The sequence below is a fragment of the Halichoerus grypus genome, chromosome 6 (assembly GCF_964656455.1).
Source record: "Halichoerus grypus chromosome 6, mHalGry1.hap1.1, whole genome shotgun sequence".
NCBI classification, from domain to species: Eukaryota; Metazoa; Chordata; class Mammalia; order Carnivora; family Phocidae; genus Halichoerus; species Halichoerus grypus.
In genome coordinates, this window is record NC_135717.1 from 27,290,301 (window position 1) to 27,309,740 (window position 19,440).

At 48.3% G+C, this 19,440-nt stretch overlaps 1 protein-coding gene across 1 annotated transcript in view; it reads right to left on the bottom strand.

Annotated features, from left to right (window-relative positions):
• The window catches only part of XYLT1 (xylosyltransferase 1), a 299,369-nt gene that overhangs the window by 208,542 nt on the left and 71,387 nt on the right, over window positions 1-19,440 (bottom strand). Inside the window, exon 2 of the mRNA XM_078074765.1 lies at window positions 1,346-1,384. Within this exon, the coding sequence (XP_077930891.1) occupies window positions 1,346-1,384 (39 nt within the window). The remainder of the gene's footprint in view (window positions 1-1,345; window positions 1,385-19,440) is intronic.

A 19,440-nucleotide genomic window follows, 5' to 3' on the forward strand; every position in this document is an offset into this window, starting at 1 on the left:
TTTTAATGTTGTGCCAAACAAACAAAAAAAATTGAACTAGCATGTGATTTCACGCTTGTGGTTTCACCAGTATCATTCCTTGTGATAGTGTTTCTCATCCTCGACAATGGTGACATTTTAGGCCAGACCATTCTCCGCTGTGGGGGGGCCGGCCTGTGCAATGTACAACAGTTAGCCCCATCCCTGGGGTCCACCCACCAGATGCCAGGAGTAAGCGCCCCACCCCAAGGTGAGAGAACCAAAAATGTCTTCAGATACTGCCAAATGTCCTCCAGAGATCCAAGATAGCCTTGACTGGGAACCATGAGCTTAGGATGAGCCCACTTATGACAGTTAAGTAAGTTGATTTAAAGAAAATCTATTTTTAGGTGACTTGGAACAAGTGTGATTCCCTTAAGGTTAACATGGCTAAGGGGGTAGGTGAGCGGCAGGAGTTTGGATAGAAGCAGACCAGAGGATGGCCAAACAGGGGGAGGGACCTGGGTCCTCATGCCCCTTCAAAGCCACGCCCACTGCTCTTTCCTGCCCGCTCTCTTGTCTGGTCATCCCTGAGGCCGACGTAACGAAACGTGCGCGCAGGGGAAAATGAGAAGGTGGAAACTCCCCTTTCCCCACCATGTGTGGCCTTCCTGAGCAAGGACGGAGCACATTGGGTTTGCTCATTCCCCTTGGGTAGACTGAGGCAGAGACACGGTGAGAGGACAAGGACCCGTGGAGGAGGCTGGAGAGTAAGATAGCAGGTGGTCCTTGCTAGAGAACTCCAGAAACAGCCACAGAGCTGCCCTTCCACCTTGAAGGGTTCACACAGGCTTGCCTATCCCGGACACTCAAATGCTGTTAGCTGTGGGGTTCTGGATGGGCTCCATCCTGTCTCCTCTCTTTACTGTGTGACCAATGCTGGGAGCCCAGGAAATGATCTATCCAAAGATACCTCCCCTTCAAGCCCAGCCGGACAGGCCACTGTCTGTTGGGTTCGAAAGCTATACCTCAGCAGCACTTATGACTTTATAGATACCAGTTTCTGCTGTTCTCACCACAACCCTCCGAGGCGGGCACTACCCTCATGGTAATATTCCAGATGGGAAGAGGGAGGCTGAGAGGCTAGGTCGCCTTTCAGGGCCAGAAGATGGGTACGCAGATGCCCAGGTACACACGTGCGTGCACACACACACACAATCAGCTCGTGTGTGTACCCACCTGTGTATGTGGGCATACATTCCAGTGGCAGGGGGATGGCCGAATGTGCCCGTCCAGTCTCTCTGAGTCAAGGAGCCAAGAGGGTGTACCAAGCCTCCTGGAGAGCTGGTGCAGAGATAAGTGACAAAGGCCATGGGAAGGTACTGACCTGGGTCTCCAGGGTGATCGGGGGACTTGGATGAGGATCCTGTGGGAAGAGAGAGAAAACACACGTAAGCGATGGGGAAAATGGAACCTACCAACCCAGCGAGATCTCTTCCGTGTTTTACTGTCTCCCCCATTCCACGACTCGTGAGAAGAGCTTGGCCCATCCCCAGTCTCTCCTCAACTTCCTCCCACACCCCGATGATTAAGGAGGCTCAAGTTTTTCATGCAAAATGATCAAGTGCAAGGAAATAGGAAAGAAAACACACTCATCGATTATCTCCAAGTGTGTTAAAATCCTCTATACAAAGGAGAGGATGGATCCGTAAGAGGATGAGAAATAAACCTGAAAGAATACAGAGTCCCGATTAGGGGCAAGGCCACCAATTTGTGTCTGGTCTCGGAAAAAATGAGGGAAGGAAAATAGAGACAGAAAAAGAAGAGCTTAATTCCTAGTTTTCTAGCACATTCCAATGGGCTGGGGAAGAGCCTTTTTAGGATAGAGAAGGCCAGAGAAAATTCCTATTCATTCACTCTCTACAAAAGCCAATTGACTGGAAATGCTTGGTGGTAATGTCGCAGGTCATTAAACATGAACTCTTTAGGTTGGGGGGGGCAGGGTGGGTAGAGAGGAGGGAGGGACGGGTGGGGAGGAGGTAGTGGTTTTCAGCAAGTGGTTTCCAAGGAAAACAGGAAACCCAGCACATAAAGGCTATTTTTGTCGGCACTCTGTCAGCTCTGAACTTAACCTTAGATTCACGATTCTGGGAAAGCAACCTCAAGCTGCCTGTTCCAGAGAATGGGCACGATTTTAGGGCCCTGAGTGAGGTGCAAGCTCAGTTTGGAAGCTTTGCTTTGTGCAAGCCGATTTCCCAACACGGGCTTCTAAGAAGCCATGCAAGTGGGCACCCCCTGGCCTACAGGGTGAATAAGAAGGAAGTGCAGGAATCACGCTGTATTTGTCCTTCTGTGGTCTGACTTATTTCACTCAGCATAATGTCCTCAAGGTTCATCCACGTTGTCACAGATGGCAGGATTCCCTTCTTTTTTAAGGCTGAATAACATTCCATTGTAGGCCTATACCACATCTTCTTGATCCATTCATCCATCAACGGACATGTAGGTTGTTTCCGTATCTTGGCTGTTGTATGGCTTCAGTGAACATGGGAGGGCAAATGTCATGATTCCACTTACATGAAGAATCTAAAATCGTCAAATTCATGGAATCAGAGGGTGGAAGGGTGACTGTCGGGGGCTGGGGGAGAGGGAATGGGGCTTTGCTATTCAACAGGTGCAAAGTTTCAGGCACGCAGGATGAATCAACTCTAGAGTTCAGGCGTATGACACTGTAGCTATAGTTAACGACACTGTATGGTACACACAAAATTTTGTTAAGAGGGTAGATCTCACGTTAAGTGTTCTTACCACATTAAAAAAAAAAAAAAGGAAGTTAGCAAAATTGGAACATTTTAAACCCCTACCCTAGGTGAACAGTCAACTCACTTTCTTGATGACTCCTCTGTGGTATCTTTATAATGATGCCGAAGTCATTCTGAGCTCAAGATGAGGGGCTCCTCTCCCCCGATTCCAGTTCTGAATCTAGTTCCTAGCAGTGCCCCAATGGTACAGCTCAAAGCTTACTCCCAGGAGAACATCTAATTCTAATTTTCACACTCAGGCATGGAATATTCCTCACACCCAGGAAGATATGGAGGGGAACCCTCCTCCCCCTCTCTGGACATTGCAGCCTTGGCCCATAAAGGAACTTGGAGAGGTCTTGAAAATATTTTAGGCTTCTCTCTTCAAACCCTCACTAGCTCCTTCCCAAGGGTGAAGAAGTGAGAGCCATATGGGTGAGAACCTTCGCCGCGCCATTCGAGTGAGCTGGCTCGTTGTTTTAGCCATTCTTCATGGAGCCCACTCTAGCCAGCCTCTTCATCCTCACATGCAGGGAGGGAGAGTCAATCAATCTTGTTCTTCCAGTTTCCCTGGGACAAGCAAGCATACTGGACGGGGCCCACTTTTGTCTTTGGGAGGCAAGGCTGTCCTCCTGGTCTGTGAGGTCTTCAGCCCCGAGTCAGTCTGTGTGTCTGTCTCTCTGGCCATTCACATTCATCTAGATTCAGCCAGAAGATAAGAAGTTTCCTCTCGCACTCAAACATTAGCCTCATTCTCAAAGCCAGGTCCTAGTGGAGCACTAAACTGGGGTGTTGGGTGTGCACCCAGATTAATTAAGCTGTACTTCACAGCCCGTTTGGCTATGGCTTAGGGTTTATGCTTCACTGCTCAGAATCCTAAAGGGGTAGAGAGGGGAGACTGCCATCCTGAACCCCTAAGAACAACTTCAAGGAAAAGACCATGTTTGGGAAACCACAGAAAACTCTGTCAACTATGTTGACAAAACCTAGAGCCTGATCCCTAGATATGATAAAGCACCAACCCTTTATCTGGTATTCCAAGATCAGAAACCCTACTGGAACATGGTCAGGGTCCAATCTTATCTATTTAGCACATTAATGACCTAGCCAGGAAGAAGACAGAGTACTCCAAGTGGCCATGTCATTAACACTTGGGGCTCACTTGCCAACAAAATGTTGCTCCCCTCCCTCTGTGCACATTCAAAATATAAGACTCTCCCTACAGAGGCTCCATCCAGAAGATTCCAGGTATGACTATATATCTGTGAGGTCTCACTTTCAGCAACATCCTCCTTAATTGGAAAGGTTAACGAAGTGGAACCGGGTCAATGATGCTGTCTGCCTAATCCATCGTGTCTGTCTAAACTGGGGCTCTTTGGTTTACAGTAGAGTAAATTCCTGTCTGTCAGGGGAAAGGCTCCTAGAGACCAAAGGGGAATTTGCAACATGCTCCGATGCTACAGTGGAGTGCTTTTGGAATCTTAATGCAGGTACTGGGAGCTACGAACTGCCTTAAGCAAGGAAAGCTCTTTCATATCATCTATTGCAATGACTCAATTGGGGAAGTCAAATAGGGAACTAGGTAGACTGATTTAATGGCCTGCATTCTTCACCACTCCCTTTAGTCACGCCCTTTGGTCACATGACTTTGCATTTCTTTGCAGAGTGTTCTTCCCCATCCCTTGACCTTGGGCTTGCCCATTTGATTTGCTTTGTCCAAGGGGAGCTTAGTAAATAGGACATAAGCAGAAGCTTAAAATATGCTTGTGGGATTGAGTGGGAGCTCTTGCCCTTTTGCCATCACCGCAAGAAGAACACGCTCCAGGTACCCTGCTGGTCCAAGGAGGAGGAGACACACGTGGAACAGAACTATACCCAACCTGCAGCTTGAAGCCCAGCCCAGCCTTGATCAGCCAACCTTCAGACACATACAGGATATATGCTTGTTGTTTCAAGCCATTGAGTTTCAGGGTGATTTATTATACAGCCATCACTGTGGTAATAACTAACTGATACACTTTCTAAAGATGGACCTTGATAGAACCCCAACATGATGTACAAACCCTCCAGCCTTGGAAACATAAGGATACATACTCTCCCTTGGTCTTCCAATAAACCCCCAGAACCTGAAATAATTACAACGTGTAACTATGTTCTAGGACCTACTATGTGCCACACTCCATGTGAGCTGTACATTATGCCGAGCAAGGAAAAAACTCAACCACTAAGATCTTACACTATATATGAGTTAGCTTTCACCCCTCTTCGCCCAATGTACTGGTCCTTCTGAATTTATTTAAATGCCATCACAGCAACATTAACAGAAATGATTGCTCAGAGTCCTCTCGCCCGGAGATAAAGACCGTTTTCATTCCTCTGTTTCATTCTCGACTTTATCCCATGGGCGTATTACTTGACCAAGGTTTGGAACAGTCATGAATACTAGTAATACTGAGTAACTTACTATGTTACTAATTAAGTGATGGCTAATAACTTCAGTTCTTACCATGTTCCAGGCACAGACTTCACCTCTACACATGTACAATTCCTCTGACCCCTTGTAACAACCCTGTGAGGTAGATACTACCATTATTCTCTTTACAGAAACGGGGAAACTGGGGACCAGAGAGATTGAGTAACCTGCCCAAGGTTGCACAGACAGTGCTGAAGCCTGGATCGGACCCCAGTGCCCTGCACTCTAGATGCCTGTGCTCTGCTACTTTACGGTAGCCCTACTGGAGAACACAAGTCCACCCCAGACAAAGTAATCCTGCAGCCCGGACAGTGTCTACTACAAGGAAGAACACTCATGGCAAATCAGCAGCAGCGCCTTAACCACGAGAATCCTTTTTTAAAAACGTAGTGGACATGGTTGGTAGAAATTACCACACGGGCCCTGACTAAAAACAAAACACAGCCACCTCACCACAGCAGGGAACCAAATCCATCCACACCTGAGTTCCGACTCAGTCGCTAGCACTATGCCTGGTGGGCACCAGGAGGGGGCCCGAAAGGACTTTAAAGTGACTCTGTGCATGCTCCTATTCCCAAAGCTAACTGTTTAAATAAAAGGCAGGAGTCTGATTATAGATTCCGGAGAAATGAAACTTGTTGGCACCTCATGAGTCTTGCTCGTAAGACCAGGAAGTCAGGCTCAAATACTTTTGAGCCCATCGAGGCCAAAAGCCTGATTTTAAGAAGCAATGAAGCTTTCGTAAAGAAAAGAGAGAGAGGACGAGGAATTTCATTATCGTTCCATGCATGAATCAAACATTTCTGGTTCCCCTGGTCGGTGCTGAGCCCTGAGCCTGGCCTCAGCCATTGAAAGGGGTGTTCTCTTCCTGAGCTTTGAAGATCTCATATGATAGTGTTTGCTCTTGGGTGGTAAGCAATGGCTTTGATGGGGATGGGACAGTCCTGTGACTCAAGTCTTCAGAGCCAGACTTCCCCATCCGGCCCATCAAGTCAGCAGACGGACAACAGGCCCGACGGTCCAACCCCTGCATGGATGCACTTCGGGAGGCTGGCGTGGCCCCCTGTCCTGGAAAAACCTCTGATGGGGTCTACAGAAGTAGAAGCTTCCACCATCAGGAGATTGTGCCTTACTCTTGGTCACCATCAAACACCAGGTGCCTCGGGAAATGCAAGGAGCTCTTCATGGGATCCGATATGGAAAGAAACAAGATCTCACCAACAGCATTCCTGCCTGCTAGAGGCCACCAAGGAAGACCACCAAGTAGTAGCTGAGTTTGGATGCCAAGCCAGACACCCAAAGAGATGCTGTCACTCAAATTAAGGGACCAGTAGGAGGCCAAGAAAGTTCACGCAGAGGAAAACAGTGCAGGTTTGGGGTCAGACCCTGGGCTGAAATCACGCGTAACCCCTGTATTAGTCGGCCTGGGCTGCCATAACTAAACACCCCAGACTGGGTCGCTGATGGGACAGAAATGTGTTTTTCCCTAGTTCTGGAGGCTGCAAGGCCAAGATCAAGGTGTGAGCGGAGCTGCTGTCTGCTGAGGCCTTTCCCTGTGGCTTGCAAATGAGCACATTCTTTCTCACTGTGTCTTCACATGGTCTTTCCTCCGTGCCTGAGCATTCTCTGGCGTCTCCTTGGTGTCCAAATCTTTCTTACAAGGACACCAGTCAGACTGGATCAGGACCCACCCTATAGGCCGCATATGAACTTCATCCCTTCTGTAAAGGCCCTGTCCCCAAACACAGTCCTCTTCAGAGGTGGGATTGGGGTTTGGGGTGGGGTTTGGCAAGTTGGCAGAATAACAACCCCTTAGTAGACCTGTGACCTTGGGCAAACTTCTTAGCTTCCGTGAGCTCTACCTTTCTCATTTACACAATGTAAACAGGTGGGACCGTATTCTCCAACAGTGCTACTATAGGAGAGTATAGAACTGACTAGGACTTTTTTTTTTCCAAGTTAAAAGGGGCACTAGGAAATAATGACACTAGCTTAAGAGGTAGAAATCTAGACTGTGTCATGCAGACCCAGATACAGAGTCACCTCCTCATCCTAAAAATGGGATACCACTGTGGCACCTGGGTGGCTCAGTAGGTTGGGCATCTGCCTTCGGCTCAGGTCATGATCCCAGGGTCCTGGGATCCAGCCCCACATCGGGCTCCCTGCTCAGCGGGGAGCCTGCTTCTCCCTCTCCCTCTGCCGCTCCCCCTGCTTGTGCTCTCTCTCTCTCACCTTCTCTGTCAAATGAATAAATAAAATCTTTAAAAAAAATAAAAAGAAAATGGGATACCACTGACATCGTGGGTTGCCCTCGATGGTAAATAAAGCCAGGTATTTTAAACATCTGATGTATGATTAAAAGCTCAAAAATCATCTCCCCTTTGTTTTCTTCTTCCAGGCTTTTGAAGGCTAACAGCCCTCCACACCCAACCGACTAAACCACAGTTCTTCTAAACGGCCAGTTATTATCTATGCCAGCTGAAACAATCCTATGTGACAGCAGTGAAATGGGTAGATGTAGCTATTTCATTGTCTGGGCTTACTTGGGGCCAAGCACATGAAATCCTTGCAGCTCTGCCAAGGAAGGTATCATGCTCCCCATTTTACAGATCAGATGAACTGAAGCTCGGGGGGAGAATCTGCTCAAAAACACAGGTCTGATAAGGGACAGAGCCAGGACTGGTGCTTAGGTTTGGTAGTTGCCACAAACTGGCACCCGAACCAATATCCTGGTGTTTCCAAAATGAACTTAGTGAATCGGGATCTCTCTGGGCAAGGAGCCAAAGAATCTGCATTTTATTCAACAGCCTTGGGGGAGTCTTCTGTATACCTTACACTGGGGCACGGGTAATGTAAGACGGAAAGCATCCAAGGTGATAGACAGCCTGTGAGAAACCAGGACTAGGACCTCTCACCTCTAGTCCTCAGCCAGCCACCGAGGGTCTGAGGTATGCATGGAGCTCTGGTGCTCACACTCTGTGTCCCCCAAGAAATGTTCATCATGGGGTGTCATCGTCTGTCTGGGCTGCTAGAACAGAATACCACAGGCTGGGTGGCTGAAACACAACAGAAATTTATTTCTCATAGTTCTGAAGGCCAGAGGGTCCAAGATCAAGGTGACGGCACATTCTGGTTCATAGACCATTTTCTCCTTGCTGTGCCTTCCCCTAGAAGAACGGGTGAGGGAGCTCTCCAGTGTCCTTTCCAAAATGGCGCTTGTCACATTCTTGAGAACTCTGCCCTCAAGAGCTCATCACCCATCTCCTAATACCATCACCTTGGGGGTTAGGATTTCAACATGTGAGCTTGAGGGGGACACACCATTCAGTCCACAGTGGGGTACAGGGTATTTTCTGCTCCTTCCCTTCTTTCCATGTATATGGTGATGGTCTCCCTCCTGCCCCAGAAACCCTGTCAACCTCCTTCTTCTTTCCAGCGTCCCCTCCCCAGGGATGTGTGGCTCCTTTCGACTCCCCCTCAGGGTCTAGATGCAGCCATCAAGGTGCTCGCAACAATGGGGCTTTTTCTCGAGATGTCCCTCTGGGATTTCACAACAAGCTTATCTCCTGTGTCAGCAGCTCCTGGGGTGAAGGCCGAGCACGTGCATGGCGGGCAGCACTGGTCGACAAGGGAGAGATGCCCCCAGCACAGAAGTCCCCTTGTTCTCTGAGAAAGGCTGCATTTGGAATGCGAACGCCAGCCAGAATCACACAGCGTGCACCTTGTTGGAAAATGCCAACTCATCTTTAAGTAAGACTGGGAAGAAAACAGAAACCTCACTGACAGGTCAAGGGTGCTCACACTGCTTTAGCGGTATGGTGACAGATCGAGTCAGGCCCTTAAAACTGGGCTGGGGGATGGGGGGGAAGTTTCCTCGCTCTGTCATCGGTCTCTGTTTTTCAAAGTTTTAAACATTTACGGGTCTCTTTGCTACTCTGCATTCCCTCCACATTTTTTAGGCTACACTCCAGAACTAAGCAATGGAACCTCAAGATAAACTTCAGGCGCTTAGAGTTGGTTCACCACCCACGGCCTTGGAAAACAGAAGAAGCCACAGGGGCATGGAAACCTGGGAATGATTTTAATGCTTCTCCAGGTTGGCGTGTGCATCTTTGAGAACAAACAGTTATCAAAAATCTAAACCATTATGTATGAAACACACTCTGTTCTGTGTGTGCCTCAAGAGGTTCTGTGATTCTTTGCAAAGCACACAGAATCACAATTCTTGGAACTACAAGGTTTTGAATACATCTACCTGAAAGATGAGAGACTTGAGGTCTAAAGTGTTAAGATGGGGTGGCCAATCGGTGGCATCTGGATGATTCATGCTGGGGGGTATTTTGGGGCCTGGAACATTGATGAAAGATTTGAAATTGTTGCCAAGGTCCTAAAACCAGGATACTTCACAGGCAACCCCAGATTTCTCACTTCTCTTTTTAAAAATGAGAGATTCAGCAACACGGGACATACATTCCTCCAAGACAGCAAGGTTCCTGGCACTGTGAGCAACTGCGTCTGTCACCTCCACTGATTAACGCAATTCGCCCAGGGTCGCATGGCTGATCAGTATCAACAATAATCAGAGGAGTAGCTAACATCGGCTCATAGTGAATGTAAGACATTATCGTTAGTGGATTGTAAGATCGATCTCATTTAAACCCCATAACAACAATGAATAGCTCCATTTTACAGATGGTACGACAGGCTCAGAGGAGAAAGTAATTTGCTCACGTTACTTGTTAGTAAGTAGCAGAGCCAGGATTTAGACCAGGGCAGCCCAGCTCCCAAGGGCTACACTTTTGGACCATAGAGTTATACTGCTTTCTAGTAGTACAACCACATCGTGAATTGGAATCACTAAACCAAGAGTTCATGGTTCTGGGACTAGCTCACGGTTCTAGGAGTAGCTCATGGTTCTAGGAGTAGCTCACCCTAAGAAGCCTTATGGAGCAGAGAACTGGATCACATGCTCCTCATACCAGATCTTCCCATCTCCTTGCTGGGGGTCTTCAGGCTAATTCTTTAGCTTGTCACAATAATCATAAGGATAACCAACTCGGATGGACAATGTGAAGCCTGACTCAGACGGCAGAGCAGAGCCCGCTCAGTCTTGGTGTACAGCCGGCGAACCACAAGTCACTTTCCTCTTGGAGGGCAAGGACTATCACACTGTAGTGTTCTGCTTTTCAGAGCTCCAAGGCATTTCAGACCAGAAACAAGACATGCCACGTGCCAAGAGAAATCTGAGAAACGCAGCCTCCACCCAAGCTGGTAGATCCCTCCAGGGCTCCACATCCTTCTGAAGCTGGCCACCTGGGCTCCGCCTGGACACAAGCCGCATCCCCAGCTCAGCCCAATCATTAGCTTTTCCCCAGGCACAGGCCGTGGCACCTACCAATTTTGCACCCACTTGCTGTGGTCACCAAGATGGCAGGCGGCCCACCGGAACCAATGCTGTCAAGTGTCCTACAGACACTGTCCAGGGTTCCAAAGACACTAGGTTTTTGTTCTATCGTTTCTGGGGCTACTGGGTGGGTCTTCTGTCCCACGGGGAAACTGTTTAGATGTGAGACCCAGAAGCCAAGACTGTGCCAGGAAGAGACTTAGAAGTGCAGGATAGGTGAGCAGCACCTTCCTACATGGTGCCCAAGGTGGAGATCACCAAGAAAGTACTTGGCCTCAAAGTCTCAATACGGCCCTATGAGCAGACATTACCAATAGATTCCCATTCCTAGGAGATGAGACTTTTTTCTGTCCCTGACCTCAATCAAGCCCTTCATTTTCTGGTGAGGAGGAGGAGATCGAGGATGCGAAATGAACGTCCTAAGGGCCTAAGGTTCTTGGTACCACATCCTGGGTTCATCCCTTTTTGCCAAAATAAATTTCTATGCATGTCCGTCCTGCCTTTTCTTCATTTCCTCTTCTTCCCCTCCCTCCACACAAGAGCTTCTAACCAGGACATCTTTTGTTCAAAGGATAGCATATCCCAGCTCTGGGAAAACTGATTCAGCAGTGCTTCGGGACTGGAGCATTTCCAAGAGGCCACACACAGACCTGCTGATTCAAGCCATGGGGGGAAACCAATCCCAGGATGCCGGGCACGTGGTGGTGGAGGGGAGAGCTTGGTCGTGGTTGCAGAAGGGGAGGGCCTCAGCTCCAGGCTGTGCCTTGGAACTGGGGAGACTTCTTCCTAGACTGGAAGAGATGGTTGGCAGGCGAACCTGCCGGGGACAGACGGGCAGAGGGTTCCTACGGTGAGAGTCAAGGTCAAAGTCAGGAGGTTTCAGGCGAGAGAGACTCAGTGCCTCCTTCCTGCCCCCGGCCTTCTCCTAGGCTTCTCAGTGATCACGATGGTGGGGAGGACAATGACGGCATCAGTGACGATGGCCATTAAGATACCTATGATGAAAATCCTTATGAAGCACATTTAGCAATTCATTATTTTAATAAATCCCCATCCCATCCTCATGGGATGGCTACTACAGGATGGGCATGGAGTCCGGAAACACAGATGATTTTTTTTTTTTTTAAGATTTTATTTATTTATTTCACAAAGAGAGAGAGATAGTGAGAGCAGGAACACAAGCAGGGGGAGTGGGAGAGGGAGAAGCAGGCTTCCCGCTGAGCAGGGAGCCCAATGCAGGGCTCGATCCCAAGACCCTGGGATCATGACCTGAGCCGAAGGCAGACGCTTAACGACTGAGCCACCCAGGCGCCCCAAGATGATTTTATATTATGCTCTTACGTTTGGGAGATGCCCTCGATGACAATGTGTATTTGCCTCTAGTTCCCAGACTATGGACCCTCCCGTAGTACTGTTGCTAATTTACAGGGGAGAAAACAGAGGCTCAGGAAGGTAACGAGACTTGCCCAGAAGCCACAGAGACAGGCCCGCTGAACCTTCCTATCTTCATAGAAAAAAAAAAAAAAAAGTAACCAAAATGCTCAGATGTGGTATGGATTGACTTACACAGTACACAGTACTTGAACATTTTTTTTCACTAGTTGCCAACCTTCAAAAATTAGGTGATTTCACAATATCTAGATTTCTGGCTTTTCTTAAAATGTCAGAAGACCCGGCCAGGTGGGCATGCTGGTTGTCATGGCTGCAGCCGAAGCCAAGCAGCTGCTCCTTCCTTAAGGTGGGGACACACCCTCCCCTTGGCCATGACCCTCACCCTACCCACCTGGGCTGGCCTGAGTTTGTGACCCTCCAACCCCATCTTTTAACCACCGCAGTTTACTGATCCCCCCAAAGGAAGGTACCATTTTAGCCCCTGGATGGCTTAGTCAACATGACCCCATCTTCACCTCCAGTCCCAAGAAAGAAAAGTTCTGGATGCCGGAACTTGAGAGACGAAAGAGAAAAGCTCTAATAATTTGCAAGTTCAACACTGTGGTTTATTCTTTTAGGAGCCTCTACCTGGAGCTCAACAGTCTAGACTTTTCCTGGGGTGGTGGGACCAGACAGGGGAGGTGGCGGTGGGCTTTGGTGCAGAGCACAGAACAGGAAGAGGTTATTAGCACCACTGTTTTCTGGCTTCCTGCATGGCCAACGCATACAGCTGCCTATGAACTGGCTGTTTGTTCCTAGCTGTCCCGGAAGGAAGCGCTCTCATCACCCACGACAACAGAGTTGGCCTAAGGAGCCGAGAACGTGCACGGGGGCTCTGAGCCCGGCTCTCCTTCTGCACAGGGCAACCCCAGAGCTGCGGAGACAGGAAAATGGGAAGAAAGCACAGCCCGGGATAGAGCATCCTGCGGACCACTGACAAAGCCCCAGCTGGGGGACAGGGAGGAGGAGGAGGAGGCCAGAGGAAGGGGGTCCGGCAGGGCACATGGATTTCATACAATGAGCTCCTTTCATCAGTGAATACAGGACTCGCCTCAACTCAGTCTCAATGGCTTTGTTTCTGAAACAACCCATTCTACACCCAGAAAGCCAAGTTTGCCAGACCCTGTGCCGAGGTCAGGCAAGAGCCTGAGACCCCCAAGCAAGCTGCTAATCAGCACCCAGGAGACGAGCATGGTGCTCAGCGCTGCTTGGCTGACCCAAAGTCTACAAAGATCCCCTTTTATTTTTATGCTTTTCTGCACTGGGGTTGGGGGGGGGGGCTTGCTCACATGCGTGACACGTTTGGCATAACTGTAGGATCTATTCATGGTAGTGAGTGCTCCCTTCCCACGAACTTCATTGAGACATCTGTGCAGAGGGGGCGGGGCAGGACGAGAAAGGACTGGAGAGGCAAGAGGCAAGGTAAGCCTGCGGTCTCGAGGTGACCAAATTCAAGATGCGGTAGGACTCCCTGCGAACGACCCCACAGTGGCCTGTTCTGCAAGCACGTTGAGAGCCTCCCCTTCAAGGATTTATTGTGCAGGTAGCGAAAAGCCTACTGGGGGCATGTGGGAAGTATTCCATTCAGACATGTTTGTTTAGCCCACACAAGGTTTTCAATAGGAAAATGTTCAATACGATGCCAACACCTAATATTCGGGAGGTTTCATGTAAAACTGCAAAGTCCTGGCATTTCTTGGAAAATCGGGAGACCTGACAACATGAACCCATCACCTTCATAAGGCACCAGTGGTCTGGATCTGGGGAGCAGGTGTCTGCTGTGGAAGGGGCATGTGTCCTGCAGCCTACCCAGCCCCCAGGCAGGCTTCCCTTCCTAAGGTGGCCTCGTGGCCGCCATGGGCCCTGGACTCTGCAGTCTTGGATTTATGAAGCCCCAACACCCTCAGCGAAGGCCCTGGGATTAGAGAGAAATACATGATCTGGATCATAGGGTGGTTGTAAAGCACACTTGGCTACAAAATCCAAGGACAATTTGACTTAAAAAGCACAGATGAGCACACATCCAAGAACACTGGGTTGGGAGGGGAGTCCACGCCCACGAGTAGGGGTGGGGGTCCTCTACCCTTATCACTCCCCACTATATACTATTTTGACAACTGGTCCTGCTTTCTCAAGGCCAGGGACGATCTTCTTTTGTTTTTATGTTTAACCAAGTCCTGCGGCTACACACAGACAGCACTCGGTACGTTCTTAAACTAAATCAACTGAACCCCAAGTCACATTGGGCTGGAATTTAGAAGATGAACGCTCAGAACCCAGCCAACTCAGGAGTTGTAGGTTTTCCTGCCTGTAAGTCAAGCTCCGACTGCAAAGACGGGCCTTGGGAATGAAAGGCCGAGCAGAAGGAGAGGAGCTCCACGGACGGATCAGCTCACAGGAGATGGAGCAGCAGAGAGGTTCCTCTGTAGAGGATATACTGCGTATCTGCTGAGCCACGGGCTCCTGGGACGATATTCCACGTACTGACATCATAAAATGAAATCAAGTTCCCCATTTCTCCAAACCTACAAAAACTCAACAGAAATAAGGCAGGCCCCTTCCGTGGTGGCAGGTGCAAGATTATTTATTGTAGCTTTTCTAGGTCCAAGAAGGTAGATAGAGGTTTCTTCCATTTGCTTCTGCTGAATGGAGCCTGGACCATCATTCTCTGGCTCACATAGGATTGTGTGTGTGTGCCCATAAGCACACACATGCAAACGTCTGTGAGCATTCCCGTGAGTACAAGTGTGGTCTCTTCCGCCTGAGGTCCTCCAAAGAGCTGCAGTGAGATCTGTGGGTCATGCTTGCCTGGCATCCCTCATTTTGGGGAATTCCGAGTCACCCCACCCCTGGTACTAATTTCAAATGGCCACCATGGTGGGAAGGGGAAGCCCGCTCCAGGAGAGATCCCACTGAGCAGACATTTATTTCTGAGCCGGGACATTAACAAGAAAGAAGAAAAGGGAAAGCAGGGAGTCTTTTATTTCTGCATTTTGCATTTAGTTATAATTATTCATGCAGGAACATCTTTAAACACCAAAAGGGGGGAAATATTACAGTTGCTCTGATTTCACACGCTAACTGTATTTACATGCTAACAGCATTTCTCAGGGACAATTATCTTATTACTAGTGCACTAATCTTTTCAATCTTTTCAACACAGTTTACAGCTGCAGACTTCAAAAATTAAGGCTAATTAAGACCCTGTTTTCCAGCAGGTATGGTAAACTACTTACACATTTTAACCCAGTGAAAGAAAATTGGTATGGGGAAAGGGTTTGAAGGGGGGGCGGGCACAATGTCAAAGGTAGAGAGAAGAGGCTGTGTGGCTTCCATTAATTGGAGGGCTAAAACCCTCCCGACTGGATTGTAGAATCCAGCAGACAAGTTGCATTCCCGGAAGGACCTGCAGATATCAGGACCAAGGACAGCTGGTTTGGCCCGTTCCAGGGGACAGGGACTAATTTCCCTGGAACGGGCCAGGGACTAATTTCCAGTTCTGGCGTGCTTCCATGTGACTTCTGCTCTGGAGCAGGTGGAAAACACGGACTCCTGCATCAGTTTACCCGCACTCAAACGCGGGCCTGGTGGATTACTCTGCTCGACCTTGAGCAAGTTACTTAACATCTTGGTGCCTCAGTTTCCCCATGAGAAATAGGAGGAATAATAACACCTACCCCTCAAGCCTGCTATCAGGACTGACTGAGTTCATATCTGTAAAGCACTTAGAATAATGTCTGGTTCACAATCATCATCCGATAAGTATTTCTTTTAAAAAGTGTGGGCTCTAAGGACTAATCACTGGAGGCCGTAATATACCTACTAAACGTCTGTTTTCCAATGCGCTCTTGACCTCATACAATCTCATTGTATCAGGAGCCATTTGAGAACTGCTCATGTATCATCAGAGCTGTATTTACTGTGTCTGTTAGCAACGTATTCTCCAATTACTTGTCCTGCTATCTCATTAGCCGCCATATAAAACCAACACCTTGGACCATTCAGGATTATTTTTTGTTTTGTTTTAAATCAGAGAGAAGCAGACCTATCCCGGAAGGGCTGTTGTGGCTCCCCGGATTTGCAGCTGAAGCCCTGAGACCCAGGCACGGCCCGGGCATCCCTGGTTGCAGCATCTGAGGAGACACTCATCAGTTCCTCGCTGTGCTCGGGCCGCTAAAGGTCCTCGAGCACCTGCTGCGGGTTTCGACCCAGACATGGCCATCTACAGCCCCATCTGTTTGAACTCTCACCCTAACCCCGTGAGTGGGCACCGAGGAATAGGGGATGTGGAGGAGGTAATGCTGCCCCCATTTCACAGATGAGGAGACTGAGGCTTTAAACAACTCCTTGATGACCACTCAACTTGCTAAAACAAAACAAAGTTGCAATGTGGCACCAATAAGTAATATTCTCTCCTTCCAGGTTTCCTTAAGCTAGCCGGGTCGGTCTGTCAAGGGGATTACCGCACTAATGGAATGAATACTAACAACCCCCACCTGCACCAACCACGCTACCCGCCAGGCACTACTGTAAGCCGGGGACCTGGATATCCTCAATCCGTGCGACTACCTCATAAGGCACGGACTGTGATTAGCCTCTATTTTATGGATGAGGAAACTGCACTCTGAGAGGTTATCCAAGATGCCCAAAGTCACACAGCGGCAAAATGTTGGAGCCAGAATTTGACCAAATTCAGGAGATCTGGCTCCAGATCCCCTGCTCTTGAATACTCTGAAATGGAGCCTCTCATAAAGCCTGTAAAAGTCCACAACTGTTGCCTTTTCAGTAAACACATAAGGTATGCCAACCTGGACGGAACAGGGAGGGATCGATTCAATCATCATATATCAAACAACTGATGACAAAATCAGTGATTTAGTTACGTTTGTGATACACGCTGCCCAAGAGGAGGACGTAGGGAGGACACAAAACAGAGGAACTTCACCCATGATGGGGGAATCAGGAAGGTTCTTTGAGGAAGGGAGAATTAAAGTGGGCTTCAAAGAAAGAGCAAGGATCAACTCACCCAAGACGGGAAAGTGGACAAGCATTTTAGGAGAAGGAACAGCATTAACGAAGGCTCTGAGGCAGGAAGGGACACATCACTTTTAAGGAACAAAGAGAAGAAGCCTGAGCCTAGAATGCTGAGGCGTGAGGGGCACAGGAGACAAGGGAGGATCTGGTGCAAGGGCTGAGCCACGGAGTCCCTGGGGGTCCTAAGAAGTTTGCATTTTATCCAAAGAGCAGCAGAGAATCACGGATGAGGTTCATGTGCAGAGTGACATGCATCTTTCCCAGAAGCCAGCTTTTGGTCCTACAACCTAGATCATATTTACATGACTTTACACCAACAGGTCCAAAGGAACCTCTGAAAACCAACTCAGTGGACTAACACGCTGAAGATTTTCACGATGAGTTTCAAGTAGTTTCTACTTTGCATTTTTAGGGATGATAACGTATCCCACACCATCTAAACCATAGGTTGCTACTACCTACCAAGCTTTACAAATGATTCAATCCTCATTATCATTATAGACAATGAAAAAAAAATCAAGTGATATGTCGCAGCATATTAAAGTCTGATAAAATATCTTCTGTCTAAAAAAAGACCAAAAAAAAAAAATCAATCTCAGTTAGACAAACATCAATTTACAGCTCTGAGTTCTATGGCTTATGTAAATGCCACGGGCATTTGTAGGTTGAAAGAGAAATAGCAAAAAACATCACCCTACAACACACACACACACACACACACACACACACACTCGAACTATATATACACCACTTCCTGTCAGCTCCCATTTCCTGACCCCTACTATGTGCTCTGTGCTCTGGTTTATTTCAACCTCATAACTAATGTGACCGCCATTCAGTTTCCCTGAAACTGAGGACATGGGTGTTCATTACTAAAAGAGAATGTCCCAAACTAGGACAAGTAGGTCACTCTACCCACAACAACCACAGGTATTATTTTAAGGAAAACACAGGCTCAGAAAGGTAAAAAACACTTGTAAGGAGTGGGGACCAAGGTTCAATCCTTTTTTTAAAGATTTTATTTATTTATTTGAGAGAGAGAGAGAGCACGTGAGCTGCGGGGAAGGGCAGAGGAAGACAGAGAGAAGCAGACTGCCCACGAACCAGGGAGCCCAATGAGGGATGGGTTCCATCCCAGGACCCTGAGATCATGACCTGAGCCGAAGGCAGACGCTTAATTGACTGAACCACCGAGGCGCGCCCCCCCCCCCAACCAAGGTTTAATCCTGCGTGCAGCTAGCCTGATCTACCCGCTGCAGATGAAAACCACTTGGTTGGCTCATTGTCCCCCTCCTCCAAGCCTCTCAAGACTTCTCCCTGACACACATCCCCACGGGGAAGGCCTTTGTGGGAATGAAGCTGGGATCCCAAGCAATGAGTCTATCCTTTCCACAATTCAAAGTTCTGTTCCAAAGATAACCAGAATGCTCAGGGAGCCCCCAAGACCCAGACAGGACTTATTTCCTATTTCTGGCTTAACCATGGGATGCCTACAAGATTTGAGCATTTGAGCACAGCAGCTCAGCCTGGGGCCATCTCCCCTTGAAGCGGAGGCTGGGCAAGCAGCTCGGAATCAGCCTGCTGGGGGTCACACAAGCCAAAGAAATTCTTGACCTCGGCTGAGACCTAGAATCACAGAGCTACAAAGAACCTGGAGACTATCACATCCAGCTGTGCTCATTATAGAGACAGAAAAACCGAGGCTCAGAAGAACTGAGATACCCAGAGTATTTGCATTGTCCTTTTTCTCCTGGGCTTCTTTCTCCATAGTTTAGAATTAGAGTTGGTCCGACATGTATACGCAAATGTTAGGGGTTTTTAATCCTGTGGGCATGGCATACAGCTGATACTCAATAGATGCTCAGTGAGTGAACGCCATCAACAAGCATTTACTAGGCACAGGGTTGGAGGGACTGTGTGTGTAAAAGAGAGACACACACACAGAGACAGAGACACCGTAGTTCCCATACCAAATGGGAGCTCGATTGTTCCAAGACACGTTTTTTTCTAAACAACAAAATAATAATCATTTTAATATAATCACCTTTATAATTTTGATTATATCTACTGGAGTTTCTCCAACAGGCCAGGCCCTTACAAGGAAACGTGCCTGAAGTTTTCTTCTGCCGGGTCACCAGAAAGCAGCCGTTTTCCAAAAGGTGGCCCTTTTAATACCCACCTGCAGAACCAAACCTGAAATCCTAGTCGGTATTCCAGCAAGATGCCTCCTTCTAACAGAGGTCGTTTCTAGGAAGGCTCCCTTTCGTTCAAGTAAAGCAATCATGGCTACCATTTATCAAGCATCTATTATGTGCTAAGTACTTCTTCGGTCCTCTCTC